The sequence below is a fragment of the Lacerta agilis genome, chromosome Z, assembly GCF_009819535.1.
Source record: "Lacerta agilis isolate rLacAgi1 chromosome Z, rLacAgi1.pri, whole genome shotgun sequence".
NCBI lineage: Eukaryota > Metazoa > Chordata > Lepidosauria > Squamata > Lacertidae > Lacerta > Lacerta agilis.
In genome coordinates, this window is record NC_046331.1 from 39,344,827 (window position 1) to 39,358,523 (window position 13,697).

Below are 13,697 nucleotides of genomic sequence, written 5' to 3' on the forward strand. Positions count from 1 at the left end.
CTTCTCCAAGTGAAGGGTTGTTACCAGGGGCATAGCAAAATTTCTTGAATATTTTTTTTTAATGCCTGCTCCGAAGGTCTTATCTTACTATACTAGGGATTATATAGCTAAACTGTATATGAAATTTCATGCATATCGGTTAATATCTTGACCCCCCTCCACCAAAATAGCTGTTCACTTGGCTGTTTTCCTATGTCATGAAGGCTGGAATTTCAGTTCAGAGAACACTTACTGTTCCCAACCCTAATCCTGTGGAAAGCCATCTAATTAGACTTTAATTTGATTTTGAGATGTTTTTAGGAGGTAATTTAATTATTGTTTGATTTTATACCAATGTTATGTATCTGATGTTAGCCACCCTGAGCCCGACTTTGGCCGGGGAGGGTGGGATATAAATAAAAGTTTTATTATTATTACTTGTTATTATTCCTTTGTAAGAAAATATGAAATAACGTAAAACAATGTTTGCGGGGGGGGGGGGGGAATCAATGGGGGGGCGACAAGAAATTTTCCTCACCGGGTACCACCTGACCTTCCCATGCCTGGGGGGGGGGGGCTGACAAAAATTTTTTTTGCCCCCGGGTACCAATTTACCTTGCTGAGCCCCTGGTTGTTACTTCATCCTGGTCATCAAATGATTAGTCTGATGATCATGGACTTACATTGGGGTGCTGGGCTTGGTGGAGAGGTTTAAATCTGCCCAACCTGGTGCAATATATTTGCCACCAAGATCAGTGGGGTCTTATGGGGTGCAGGAAAAAAAATCCTGGGAGTGCTGCATCAGACTGTGCCAGGGGTTAGTCACTCCTACATTATATAAATACTAATAATAATAATAAACAATGCTATCACTAACCGTTATAAGAGAGAGCTCTACAATTAGGTCACATTTCAGCAACTTGCACAATGTCTAAATCAGATGTGTAACAGTGAAATAAACCCACACATTGCTTAAAATCCGTATCCCTCTGGAAGGGGGTTGCCATGCTGTGGATGCACGACGTGACTGACTGTGGCGGCGCTACGGCCGTCTGCAAGGGATAACCACGGCAGGGAATGAAAATCTCTCAACCTGGCCTACCTCGCAGGGCAGTTGTGAGGACAGACGAAGAGGGGGGGGTACACCCTCGCACGCCACCCTGGCCGATTAAAGCGAAGCTGCTAAATAAAACTCTTCCCTGCCAGGCGCTGCTCGCCATTTCCTCTGAGGCGAAGCGGCAGGGGAAAGAGGGACCCCCCCCCCCCGTTCCGGCGCCATGATTTTCATCTCCTGAGGAGACTCAGTGCAGGAGAGAAGGGAGGTGAGCATCGTAGGAATAAACTGCGCTCTTCGCAGCCTGTGGAACGGCGGAGCCGAGCATCGCCGCGGCGGGAGGTGAGGGCGGTGCGCGGAAAGCAGGAAGCCGGATAAGGGGCGGCGGAGAGGCTTCGGCGGGCCTCCACCTTGGCGAGGCCGGGGGCGCGCGTGAAGGGACAGAAATGTACGCCATTGGGGACGGGGGTGGGGAGAAGTTCAGCGCCCTCGGTCGGAGGAGGGCGGGAGAGAGGCCTGGGCGCCGTCGAGTGAGCTGGCTCGCGGAACTCCCCGCCTCAGGATTTCGGCCTGGTTCGGAGGGGTGGGGGTGGCCAGTGAGCGCACCGGGGGCATGAACAAGCAGCCGCAAATCTGCTAGGTAAGCAGGAAGCTAGACTCCCTCGGGAGGTTTCAAAACAGAGATTGGGTGATCCTCTGCTGCGATTCCTGCATTGCAGGGTTTTAGGCTAGATCAGGGGCGTAGCAACGGTCCAGGTGCCAGGCTGAAGGGGGGTACCATTTGGCGCTACTCCCCCAAACCCAGCGAGTGGCAAAGCAGCTGCTGCCGCTCTCCCCCTACCCTCGGCCTGCTATAGGTTTGGGAGTCGTGAGGGGGGGGGCGCCGAATGCCACTCTACTGCAGCCTGAAAGTGGGGGGGTCACATTCGGCCGCCCCTCCCGCCCGTGACTCCCCATCGGGGCAAGAGGGGTGGTTTGCCCAGCTACAGGATCTGCTGGGAGAGGAGTGTACCAACGTCCGGAAATGGGTGGGGGGGTCAAAGCCGAAACGAGGAACTGAAGTAAAGGCTACTCAGTGTTGCCACAGCTTTAAAGCAGAAAGCTTCCAGGGGCGAATAAGCTTGAGAACAGTGGTTGGGGAAAGACCGGACACCCCCCGTACCATGATCTGCTAATGGTACGGTCTGAAGAGATTGAGTCCCGGGTGAGGCAGATAAGGCTCTGCGCATGCGGGAGAGCAGAAACACGGAAATAAGCGAGAAGTAAAGAGTTAATCCTCTTTACTAGGAGTTTCCCTTCCCCCGCGCTGTGTTCATAGCTGCTATTTCCTCTCCTCAGACTTCGCACTAGAGGAGAGGGTTGGAGGAGCCAGGCTGCAAGCTTATGCATAGTTCCCCCGCGAGTAAACCCGGTCAAAGTTTGTTGGATTTACTTGCTGAGTAAACATTTGTAGGGGCTGCACTGTAATAGTCCCCAGTATAAAAGGAAGAGCCAGGATAGCTTTCTCCTCTTTTCCTTAAAGAGAACTTAATGCACCTTTACCAAGTGCATGATGACAACAACCACAAAAAACCAGTTGGAGGCAAAGGTTCCCCAGCCTGTACCTGCTTCACCTATATTTTGTATTGTGCTGCTGCTCTTAAAGGTACAAGCGCCCTTCCCATTAGTAAACCTGCTTTTGGCTAGTGCCTTGTGATGGCTTTGTGGTGCTGGATCTTATAACATTTCTTTTAAAAAAAAAGAGAAACAGCACCCCAGTGTCCACTTTAACCAATCAACCAAAAATAAATATTTCTGCAGAAAGATGCATGCTATAAAAAGCAAACCATAGCTGTGTCTATAAGAAGAATACCCCAAGCTCCACAGTTGGGTAATAACCTTTATTAGGGTCAACCTCAGAAGCCACAAAAAGGGGGGCAAGCTTTAGAATTTCCCAGATAATTTATGGAGAACTTGAAAGCACAGCCCGTTTCTGTGACTTTTTTGTTTTCCCTTATTTATTTTTTAAAAAGGTCTTTAAATGGCTTGCAACTTCCTAGCTGAAACTGAGGGTTCCAGGTTTGACAGGAGCTGAGCTTGGGAGGGGGCAAAAGGAAAGGTTTTTGAGAGCTCCTGAAAGAGCGATCGGAGGAGTTGATGCACATGTGGAGGAGGAAAAACACAGGGAGAAAGAAATGACAGAACAGAGAAAGCTGAATACAAAGAAAAATGAAATTGCAAATGGAAAGCAGTGAGGAGTCATGGCCAGGGAGGAAGTGACAGCAGGTCATGAGCTTAAAATACTTTTCTTTAATAAAAAGGAGTGTTCAGGATGCTACTGGTGTTCTCTGGACAGCTATTTTGGGGTGGACAAAGTCCAGTGGGAGCACCTGCGACATCTCCCCCTCCCCCGGTGCTCTGCTTGTGGGGGCCCCCAGAGGTGAGAAAACGGGATGCTGGCCTCTTGCTGGGACTCCTCAGAGGAGAGAGGGAAGGGGAAGAGGAATTAGAAGTCAAGCTTGGACCTGGGAGAACCAGGGTTCGAATCCCCACTCGGCCATCAAGCTGCCTGATGAGAACCATACAGGCCACTGTGACCTTGCAGGAGGTGGCGTATAAATGTAAAAAGTAAAAAAATAAAGGGCCGCCCCTCCTTGCATGATTTCCCTCTACCTCTGCAGAGCTTCATCTCGGACTCATGAAAATATTGCAAGCAAGAGTGCTCCTGAGCACATGCAGACAGCACTTTTTCTTCAGTAATTGCAGCCAGTCCTGGCACATCAAGATTCAGGGAGGAGGGCTAATCCCTAGGTGAGGAGGCCGGGCAAATCAGAAGTCGCTTGAAGACACCCACAATACGTTTCTTTCGGAAACCTGAGCACCAAGTTTACCCCATCTCCATCTCCATTTCTATTTATTTGTTTATTTATTTATTATTTGTTAACCACCCTTCACTCTAAGGCCCTGGGCTGGGTTGCAGCCATTTAAAATACAGTGTTAAAAGCAATTTTAAAATTACAATCACTAAAAATAAAAAGAAACAGTAGCATCTTATAAAAAATGCCATTGCTGGGCTTTATTGGAAAAGGTTCTGTTTCGCAGGCATTAAAATAGTTAGGTGTAGAATGTGATCCTATGCATGATTATTCAGAAGCATGACCCCAGATTAGTACTAATGTCTTATTAAAATACCTAAAGCTGCTAAAAGAATGAAGAATCCAGGGAGACTTCCGGTTGGGTGCCATTCTGGACATTCGGGAGAAACCTCGGCTCTGAGGTTTCTCCGTCACTGTGAGGGAGGGGGGGAGTTGCATCTGCGCTGCGACCCCCCAGAAGAACTCCAGGAAGGGCATCCTGGAGGCGTGGGATCCGGCGGGCACCCAGTGCACCTCCCCTGCTCCCCAGTAAGCCCTAGTAAGGGCTGCCGAGAGCGAGCGGGGTAGAAGGCGCAGGTGCTGAGGATTAAAGCACTATCCTCGCAGCGAGAAATAGCAGCTGCTGGCAGAAAGCGCTCAATTTCTCCAGAATCTGGACTGTATTTGGACTTTAGTACCAATTTACTAAAAAGGATATAAAATAATTAGGCTTGGGAAGGGACTTAAAAACGGAGGTTGGTCCCTGACAGTTGAAATAGAAAGAACAGTGCAACATTGTATCCGAGGCTGCTGTCAAAGTGTAAAAACAAGGAAGACTTCTGAAACCGTTCCCTCAAAAAAGGGGGGAGGGATTTTGGATTTATTTTGGACTGAAATTTGACTTTGAAAAAGCATTACTCTTTCTTTCCGGAGGTCTTGAAAGGTTTTGCAAGAAACAAAAGGAAAATGGCTGCGGATGCAGCATAACAGAATTGTTTGGACTACAAAGTTGTTTTTCGACCTTGAATATGGCAAAGGGAAAATGGTCGGTGGATTTTCAGGAAAAGACTTTGGAGCTTTTGCAACAGATGGTGAAGAAAGTGGAGCAGATGGATCAAGCGGTGAGATCTTCAAATTTGACTTTGCAGAACTTAGGATTAGACATAAATATTGAAAGTGTGGAAGTGACAATACCAGCCCCAGGAGTAATTGGGGAGGAGAAAGAGGAAGAGGAAAAACCAGCCAGAGACTCCCTGACAAATAAAAAAGGAAGAAGCAGTGTTGATGTTGATGCAAAAGGAGTGTCTCAAAAACAGGAAGATGTTGAAAATGGAAGTGACTATGGAAGCTTTATATCGCAAAAGAAAAGAAAAGAGGTGCAACCATTTTGGTATGCACTCTGTCATGAGAATGACACATGGAAGATTTCTTTGCAAGAGATAAGATGAAAACAGAAGACAGCGTGTTTTAACTTTCGGGTTCAGGTTTTTGGGAGGGTTGGAGTGGGCTAAAAAGGACATGTTTTTGTTATCTTTCTCTTTATATGGTTAAGACAGACGGATCTGGTTGCTGGTGTAATGGAGTAATGTTATGAATTATTGGCCAAAAAATTTGAGACCGGAGGAAGGGAAGGGTATAGAAAAAAGAAGAATTTAGGTGTAAAAAATTAGTATGAGTAGGGAAAAATTTGATAAGGGTTTTAGAAAGGTTCAGAAGTATTTAGGAGCCGAGGTTGAGTAAAAATTATTAGGTGTTAAGTTTGATATTGTATGATTTTGTTTAAAAAGATAAAGAGAAAATATATTGTGATGTAAAATTAGAATTGATTATGAATTTGGAAAACTGGCAAAGAGGATTGATATTGAATTCAACAGGGGGGATTTGAGGAAGTCAATCGATAATGAAATTGAGAAAAGGAAGAATGTCTGGCCTAAGGAAAAGGGCCAGGCTTAAGCAGTGATTTTTTCCTATGTTAATTTGTTAAATTTGAATGTTTTAATATGTGCTCCTGTAAGAGAGGGGTTTGGATAAATGCTTCCCTCGGTGGGAGAGGGGGGAGTATGGAAAAATGTAACTGTTATGTAATGTGCTTAAAATTGTAAAAACCAATAAAAAAATTTGGAGGGAAAAAAAGAATGAAGAACCCAGGACCACTTTAACAAATTTATTTAGGGGTCCACCTGGCACCATCATAAAACATCTTTCTGGCGCTAAGCTAAAACTTGATGGGTGATGAGCTTGATAATGGCCTATTTGATTAAATATTCTGCTGGGAGGGGGTTCTGATGGGTATGTTTATGGATTATTGAAATGGTGTTACTGAAATGTATTGTTACAGTTTTGTGCTACACATTTGTGCCTTAACTTTTTTATAAGTTTTTTAGAGATTTCTTGTAGTAAGTGACTAATAAGTCATATAGGTAGCAATACAGTGGTACCTCAGGTTACAGATGCTTGAGGTTACAGACACTTCATGTTACAGACTCTGCTAACCCAGAAATAGTACCTCAAGTTAAGAACTTTGCTTCAGGATGAGAACAGAAATTGTGGCGCGGCAGCAGTGGGAGGCCCCATTACCTAAAGTGGTACCTCAGGTTAAGAACGGACCTCCAGAATGAATTAAGTTCTTAACCCGAGGTACCACTGTACTAATATTTAAAATGTTTTAAACATTGGAGTAAAATGACTATGGGATGTATAAAATACAGTGGTACCTCGGGTTGCAGACTCCATCTGTTCCAGGGTGCCGTTCGCACCCCAAAAAGTCCACAACCCAAGCGGCGATATCGCACATGTGTGGTAGCGTGGTATTGCACTTCTGCACATGCGCAGACCGCGCAGAGTGCTTCTGTGTGTGTGGCAAAACCTGTAAGTAAACACTTCTGGGTTTGCCACATTCGTAACCTGTGCCGTTCGCAATCCACAGTGAACACAACACGAGGTACAACTGTATAGGCTGAGATTATTATGCATTTATTCAACAGAATTTGCGTGCCAATTAATTGTAAAGAAAATCTCTTAAGTGGTTGAGTTTAAAGTATGCAACATAAACAGAGCGATCATTCACAACAAAAATAATTAGTGATAACATAATCGGCCATAATTTGCTATGTTAATTAATAGAAAACCACTACATTTATAGCCATAGATATAGACGTGATGTTCTTTTTTTAACAATATTTTTATTCATTTTCAAGTTGCACATCACACATAAAACATAACAAACAACACATTAACTACATTGCTTAAAATATCAAATCAGATTGTTACAGTTCATGCCAAAAAAAACCTTCCTATATCTGGGGGTTAAAAACATGGCCTTCTCAATTAAGGTTGGGGGGGGCTGTTGCCATTGGACAACTCTCCCCCCCCCCACTGCCCTTGCCCCTGTGGCTTTTTGGAAATCGGGGACCTCTAGCAGCCGAGGTGTTGCGTAGGGAGCTCACTCCCACCCCACCCCCCCGGAACCAGCCCAACCACCCAGCCCAAACAGGTGGGAAAGCGCTGGATGCGCCCGGGGCACTTGCTTGGCCGGACATTGCTGGCAAGGTGCAAAGGTGCCTTCGGAGACTGGGCCAGCTCCACTGCGGTTGGGGGGGGGGAGGTAACAAACAAAAAATCTGCCCTGGGTACCACCTGACCTTGCTACGCCTCTGGGCTAGATGACCCATCAGGACCCCTTTCAACTCCGCAATTCCATAATTCATTAACTGCTTCCTGCACCGCAGGGGGTTGGGCTAGATGACCCTTGGGAACCCCCCTCCCTCCCTTCACCCTATACGGTGACTACCTCCCTCCCAGCGCTGCGCATGGCTGCAAGGGAAAGCCATGGGTTCGCCAGGTGACGTTTACTCCCTTTCTGTAACTAGCAACTCACACGCTGGTGTTAAAAGGTGCAGGAGGTGTGTAGGGTGGCGAAGGCAGGTGCAGCATGGCCTTAGGAGGAGGCTTCACTCAGAGAGAGAAAAAGGAAAGATCCTGCTGCATGCCACAGGTACTGCTCCCTAGGAAGCATCCTCTCTTACAACCTCCTCCTTGTGGGGATTAGTGTTAATTCCCATATTGCATAGTAGTAGCCCTAGGCTGCTTGGCCCTTTAATAAGTTCCGTTTTTCCTACTGTAGAAACTACGCAAGACCCTCTCCTTTAAAAGTTTAAAACAACATCCCAAGTGTCAAAAAAAGATTATTTATGTATGCCATTACTGCAGCTTGTGTTTTGTAAGCCCCAAAAATGGAAAACGAGCAAGGTCCCATCTAAAGAAGAATGGCAACTTAAGTTGACAGAATACTATGCACAACTCATAGATTTAACATATAGAATAAGAGAACAAGAATAACATACGTTTAAAGAAGATTGGAAAACGTTTATTGAATATATGGGGGGAAATTGTGTACACTTGAAAACATTGGCAGCATTAAGAGAAGTTCAACAGTGTAAATAAGTTTTGAATAATGGAATACTGAATGGTTTAGTTTTTGTAAAAAAATAAAATAAAAAAGCAGAGATTTATGATATGCAAAATGAACCATGGAAAGAGAAGAAGGGAAGTCATTGATACTTTAAGAATGTTTAAAGCAGTATTCTAAATTGTAAAAGAAGAAAATTTTAACAAAAATACAGTTTAAAACAACACCTGACTTTTACTTAGCATACTTGCAGCTGCAGATTAAACAGCTGATGCATAAGGTGGATGTTTCTTGAATCGCTAACACGGTATTTCGTAGATTAAAGTGTCACAGACTGACTGACCCTGAGGCGGCACAACAGAACATAACCTGCTGCTCTAACTGCCAAGATGTAACTGCCATAACAGTTCCAACTGCCACAACTGCCGCAGGGTGTATGACGTCACAGGGTTCCGCAGCTCCTGCGATTAACCCTTTACACATGCGTTTTGGATGCCAGCCTCCTGCCCCCTCCCCCCCACTTCTGTGCACATGGGACTAAAATGGTCAGCAAAGGGTCTGCTTCGCAAGCCAAGGAGGGCTGGAATGACAGCTACTTGAAATACTGCGCTGTGTAAAATAAAAAGAAGATGATTCATGTGGTAGTTGAGGATCTCTGCGGCATCGCTTAGGGCACGCCATTTTAGCGGGCGAGACATAGCTTTAGCCAATTTCCTCAGTGAGAAGAGGTCTTGAAAACATGTTTTTGGGAGTGAGGAACCCAAATGTGCTGTTATTTTTGTGATTTAGACAGCATTTCGCTTGGTAAACCCACAATGGAGGAAGAAGCCCATAAACTGCTTTCGGAAACCGAATAATTTCAATTTCAGCTTCTGAAAATGTCAGGTAGTGCTTAATAACAATTATGTTACTACATAATATAACTGCAACTATTTAGCAATTATTTTTAATGTTTTCTAAGCAATTTTACACACATTTTACTTACGAAACTAAATTATATTAATTCAACTGAAATATCTTTTGAATTCCCAAGTCATGTTGCAACTTTCAAGCAGCCCTCATTTTTGGAATTGGGGAGGCAGATTCATGCAAGCCCCGAACACTTGCCGAGAGAGAATATGTGTTCCTCATTCTGGTTTTAAATTGTTTGTTTGGAAATTAAAGGTGATGCAAGAAAGGACTGAACTAAAGAAGAATGAAGTTCCCCTGCCTTTCCTTCCGGCAACCTTATGCTGGGTTGGTTTTAAATGAAGTAAAAACAATAGAGACCCGTTGGCGACCATTGCTGGCCCAGTACGAGTCCTGTACCATTGCTGTCCACATTGCCTTTAAAGACTGGGACGACAAAGCCTGGAAAGACATCCTCACAAACAGACTTGGCATGACAGTGACTCAAATTGAAGAACTATTGGATGCAGGTGAAAGGTTTGGAAGAGGTGTTGTGGCAGGTGAGTGACAGTGACTCAACTTTTATACTTCCAGTAGACATGAAATGCTGACTTTGTAGAGTGTTTTTGTTTTTGTTTTTGTTGTTGTTGTTGTTGTTTTACTTCTGCCCACCCCAGTCTAAATAATCTGCTCATATTTTATCCTGAGGATGGTGAAAGTACACCTGGGAAAGTATATCCTGTACAGAACAAGGGGAAGAGCAGAGAAACTGGAAGAAGGTTCATAAAATGGTAGGGGTGTTACTGCAGGACCTTTCAAGGCTGTGGCCATAGAGTAGGAAGCAAGTGAGCTAAGACAGCCTAGTCTCCTAATAAATATTCAGGTTACCTCCCTGAATGTTCAACTTCCATTTTTTTTAAAAAAAGAAAAGTTAAGTTTTGAGCCCTTTTACTGATGGCGATTCAAGGAAAAGCATGCAATCTGTATTTTAGCCAGTTGCTCACGGAGAATTTAAAGTAATACACTTTACTTTTGTATTTTATGTTCTGTAAGAAACATAAAGAAGGCCTTTTGTCTTACCCAGCAAGGCTCATTTACCCTGCTGTCACAGTGGCTAACCAGGCTGAGAATCCACACGAGTGTGATAACACTCCCCTATTTGTGATCTTTCTAATCCTGTCTTGAAGTTTCCCAAGCTGGCAGCTACATCTTGTGGTAGCAAATTTCATCGTTTAAGCATGTGCTGCATGAAGACGCACTTCCTTTTTGCCTGTCCTAAATCTCCCCAAATTTAGCTTCATTGGTGTCATTAGGAAACTTGGCCATTCTGTTGCTTACACCTAACTCCTGATCATTTATGAACAAGTTACAAAAGGCACTGGTCCCATAACAGACTACCTCCTTCTATTGTAAGGACTACCTATTTATTCCTACTACTCTGTGCTTCCTGTTCTTTAACTAGTTACTGATCCACCATTAGACCCACTCCCTTATCCCATTGTGGTGGTGGCCCAAAGGGCCACAGTAAATGTGATAATGTGTATTCTTGTAAATCCTTGAGTGTGCTTCTAATAGAGAAGTTATGGTAACCTGTTGCTTTATGAAACTGATGATTTCTGCAAGTTGCCGTCCCCATTGGAGCAGAAGTACAGCTGATATGTGAATCACAAAGAGCTCATAAGCTAGAACATAAATGGTGTAAAAGGCTATAGTAACACAGGTTTCCCACATGCATACTAACACAATTTAACAGAATCAGAAACTTTAACAGAGAGTGGTGGGAATCAGGGGCATAGCAAGGTAAATTGGTACCCAGGGGCAAAAAAATTTTTGTCGCCCCCCCCCCCAGGCATGGGAAGGTCAGGTAGTACCTGGTGCAGAAAATTTCTTGTCAACCCCTCCCCCATTGATCCCCCCCCCGCAAAAAATGGTTTTACATTATTTCATATTTTCTTACAAAGGAATAATAAGTAATAATAATAAAAAACTTTTATTTATATCCCACCCTCCCCGGCCAAAGTCAGGCTCAGGGTGGCTAACATCAGATACATAACATTGGTATAAAATCAAACAATGATTAAATTACCTCCTAAAAACATCTCAAAATCAAATTAAAGTTTAATTAGATGGCTTTCCACAGGGTTAGGGTTGGGAACAGTAAAGTGTTCCCTGAACTGAAATTTCAGCCTTTATGATAGGAAACAGCCAAGTGAACAGCTATTTTGGTGGAGGAGGGTCAAGATATTAACCAATATGCATGAAATTTCATATATAGCTATATAATCCCAAGTATAGTAAGATAAGACCTTCAGAGCAGGCATTTTCAAAAAAAAAAATTCCTTCATAATTTGTCACCCCCTCCATTATGGAACCTGGGGCGGCCCGCCCCCCGCCTCCCCCTTTGCTACGCCCCTGGTGGGAATCAAAGCTGAATCAGCTTAATTGATAACACTTATTGCACATGTGTATTAAACATGAAATGAGGTAATAGTATAAATGATTGGTGAAAATTGAAGTCCTTTGTTTGAAATGTTATAAATAACCCCTTGGGCGAGGTTGCAGTTTTGCGAAAAGATTCAACTGTAACCTATTGCTTTGCAGTAAACAACAATGGACTCCTAACTCCACTTGTCTCTGAGTTTTATTGGTGTAACTCAGAAGATAAGCCATTTTTGGCTTACAACACCATGACTGCGAAGCTTACTACAAAGGCTCTGGCTGTAAGCACCTTTTGTAGCAGGATACAAAGAAGGCCAGTGGTTTCTATACTCCCCTCATATAAACCAGCAAATGGGTTAAAGAGGGGAAAGGAAGCACTGGGGGAATGTAACAAAGCAAGGGAAAATGAGTGAGAGAGCTGGAACTATACAACAAATACCAATTCCCCTATCTGTTAGCCTATTGGGTATCTACTTATTGTGAGAGCAATACGGTTGCATCTATGGTATTTGCTCCCTGGGAAGGCTCATGTGGTGTCCACTGTTATCATTTAGGTTCCAGGAGAAGTCTGCCCACCCAGATCTTTTAAATCTCATTTATCTCTGCTGACTTTTTAATGTTTTATGCTGTCATTAAGCATTGTTTTCTTCTTTGTCTTATTACTGTATTTTATTACATTCTGTAAACTGCCCCAAATGCTTCAAACTGAAGGGCAGGATAAAGTCCTGCAAATAAAAATAAATAGGCCAGAAATTTCATATTTTTTTTTAGGAAGAAAATTATAGCAATATTTGTGTTTTAAATACAGGACTGATTGACATTGGGGAGACATCACAGTGCCCAGAACTCTTGCCTCCTGAAGACATTTTGGTACTAGAAAATAAAGCTATCCTGTCAGGCCTGGAGCAGAAATACCTGACAGTTATTTCAAACCCCAGATGGTTGTTGGAACCTATTCCTACACGAGGACGCAAAGATGTCTGGCAGGTGGACATCCCAGAGGAACTGATTCCTTCTTTGGACTACTCCTGAAGATTTTTTCTTTATGGTCCCTTAACTCTACATTTTCCAAGCTATTGAAATGGAGTAATTTTCTTCTATTGACCTTAATGTAGACCACTATTATAAAGTGAGCAAGTGCCTGATACCTTGGTGTTATCACTCTTGCAAATGGGGAACATTAATGGAATAGTTGGGGTCACCAGTAAAAGTATGCTTTGTTGAAGCTTCTTAGATGTGGATTATTGTGAATTATCCATCTTAGGTCCAAGTTATCTGAAAGACCATATCCTCCCACAAAAACCTGCCCAGGTATTGAGAACTTCATGGGAGGCCTTTCTCTTTGTTCTGCCACCTTCACAGGCATGCTTGGAGGGGATGTGGTGGAGGGCCTTCTTGGTGGCTGCTCCCAGACTTTGGAACTCCCTTCCTAGAGAAGCTAGACTGGTTCCCTCCTTGCTGTCCTTCTGCTGACAGATGAAATACTTTTTTGCTCCAACAGGATTTGGGAAACTGACTGCTTTTAATGAAAGGGCTGGTGCCATGCCGTTTATACTATAATTATTGGCATGTTTCAAACAGATCTTAAATACATATGTAGTTTTAATTCTATCATTGTTTAATTGTATTTTAATAATTGATTTTCCTGTTTTTAGTGCTTCTTGTTTTTATCTGTAAACCAGCTTAAGTTCCATGGGGGGGGGGAATAAATAAATATTATCATCATCATCATCATTTACATGCACATTATGGAATATTAAATATTTTTTCTTAATCAAGTGAAATAAACAGATCATCACTTAATCCCACTCCCTCCCCCAGAGCTTTCACTCTTAATTCCTCTGCTCCTATTGGATCTATGGTCTCATCACAAATGGCTAATCCATGCCCTCCACCCCTTTTTAGTAAACTCATTTAAATGCCCCATTCAGAGTCTTTCTCACTTCTTTGCAACTGCCCTTTCAGCTTCCTATGCCCCTCGTGCTATTTGTGGATGTAACGCCATACACAGTACTATGCTTCTATAGAAATGAATCCTGTTCCTTAGAAACACTATGGATGTTTATTAAACCTGCTTAGGTGCTTAGAAGGATAT

General features: G+C 43.5%; 1 protein-coding gene across 2 annotated transcripts; it reads left to right on the top strand.

Annotated features, from left to right (window-relative positions):
* Nucleotides 1-1,318: 1,318 nt before the first annotated feature.
* LOC117040299 (protein CXorf40A-like) lies at nt 1,319-12,831 on the top strand. Of its 2 annotated transcripts, XM_033137991.1 has the most exons (3): nt 1,319-1,375; nt 9,440-9,723; nt 12,411-12,831. In XM_033137991.1, the coding sequence occupies exons 2-3, from the start codon at nt 9,471-9,473 to the stop codon at nt 12,632-12,634; spliced, it is 477 nt and encodes a 158-aa protein (XP_032993882.1). In that variant the 5' UTR covers nt 1,319-1,375; nt 9,440-9,470; the 3' UTR covers nt 12,635-12,831. The 2 variants fall into 2 exon arrangements, with proteins under 2 accessions (XP_032993882.1, XP_032993881.1); XM_033137990.1 differs by lacking the exon at nt 1,319-1,375 and having other exon boundaries at nt 9,355-9,723.
* Nucleotides 12,832-13,697: the final 866 nt, after the last annotated feature.

What these genes read in the sequence shown, in the direction of transcription:
- LOC117040299 (XM_033137991.1), top strand. Translation starts at nt 9,471, where the DNA reads ATGAAGTTCCCCTGCCTTTCCTTCCGGCAACCTTATGCTGGGTTGGTT. An exon ending in TGGAAGAGGTGTTGTGGCAG is followed by an intron (nt 9,724 to 12,410) that starts GTGAGTGACAGT and finishes TTTTAAATACAG; the next exon opens with GACTGATTGACATTGGGGAG.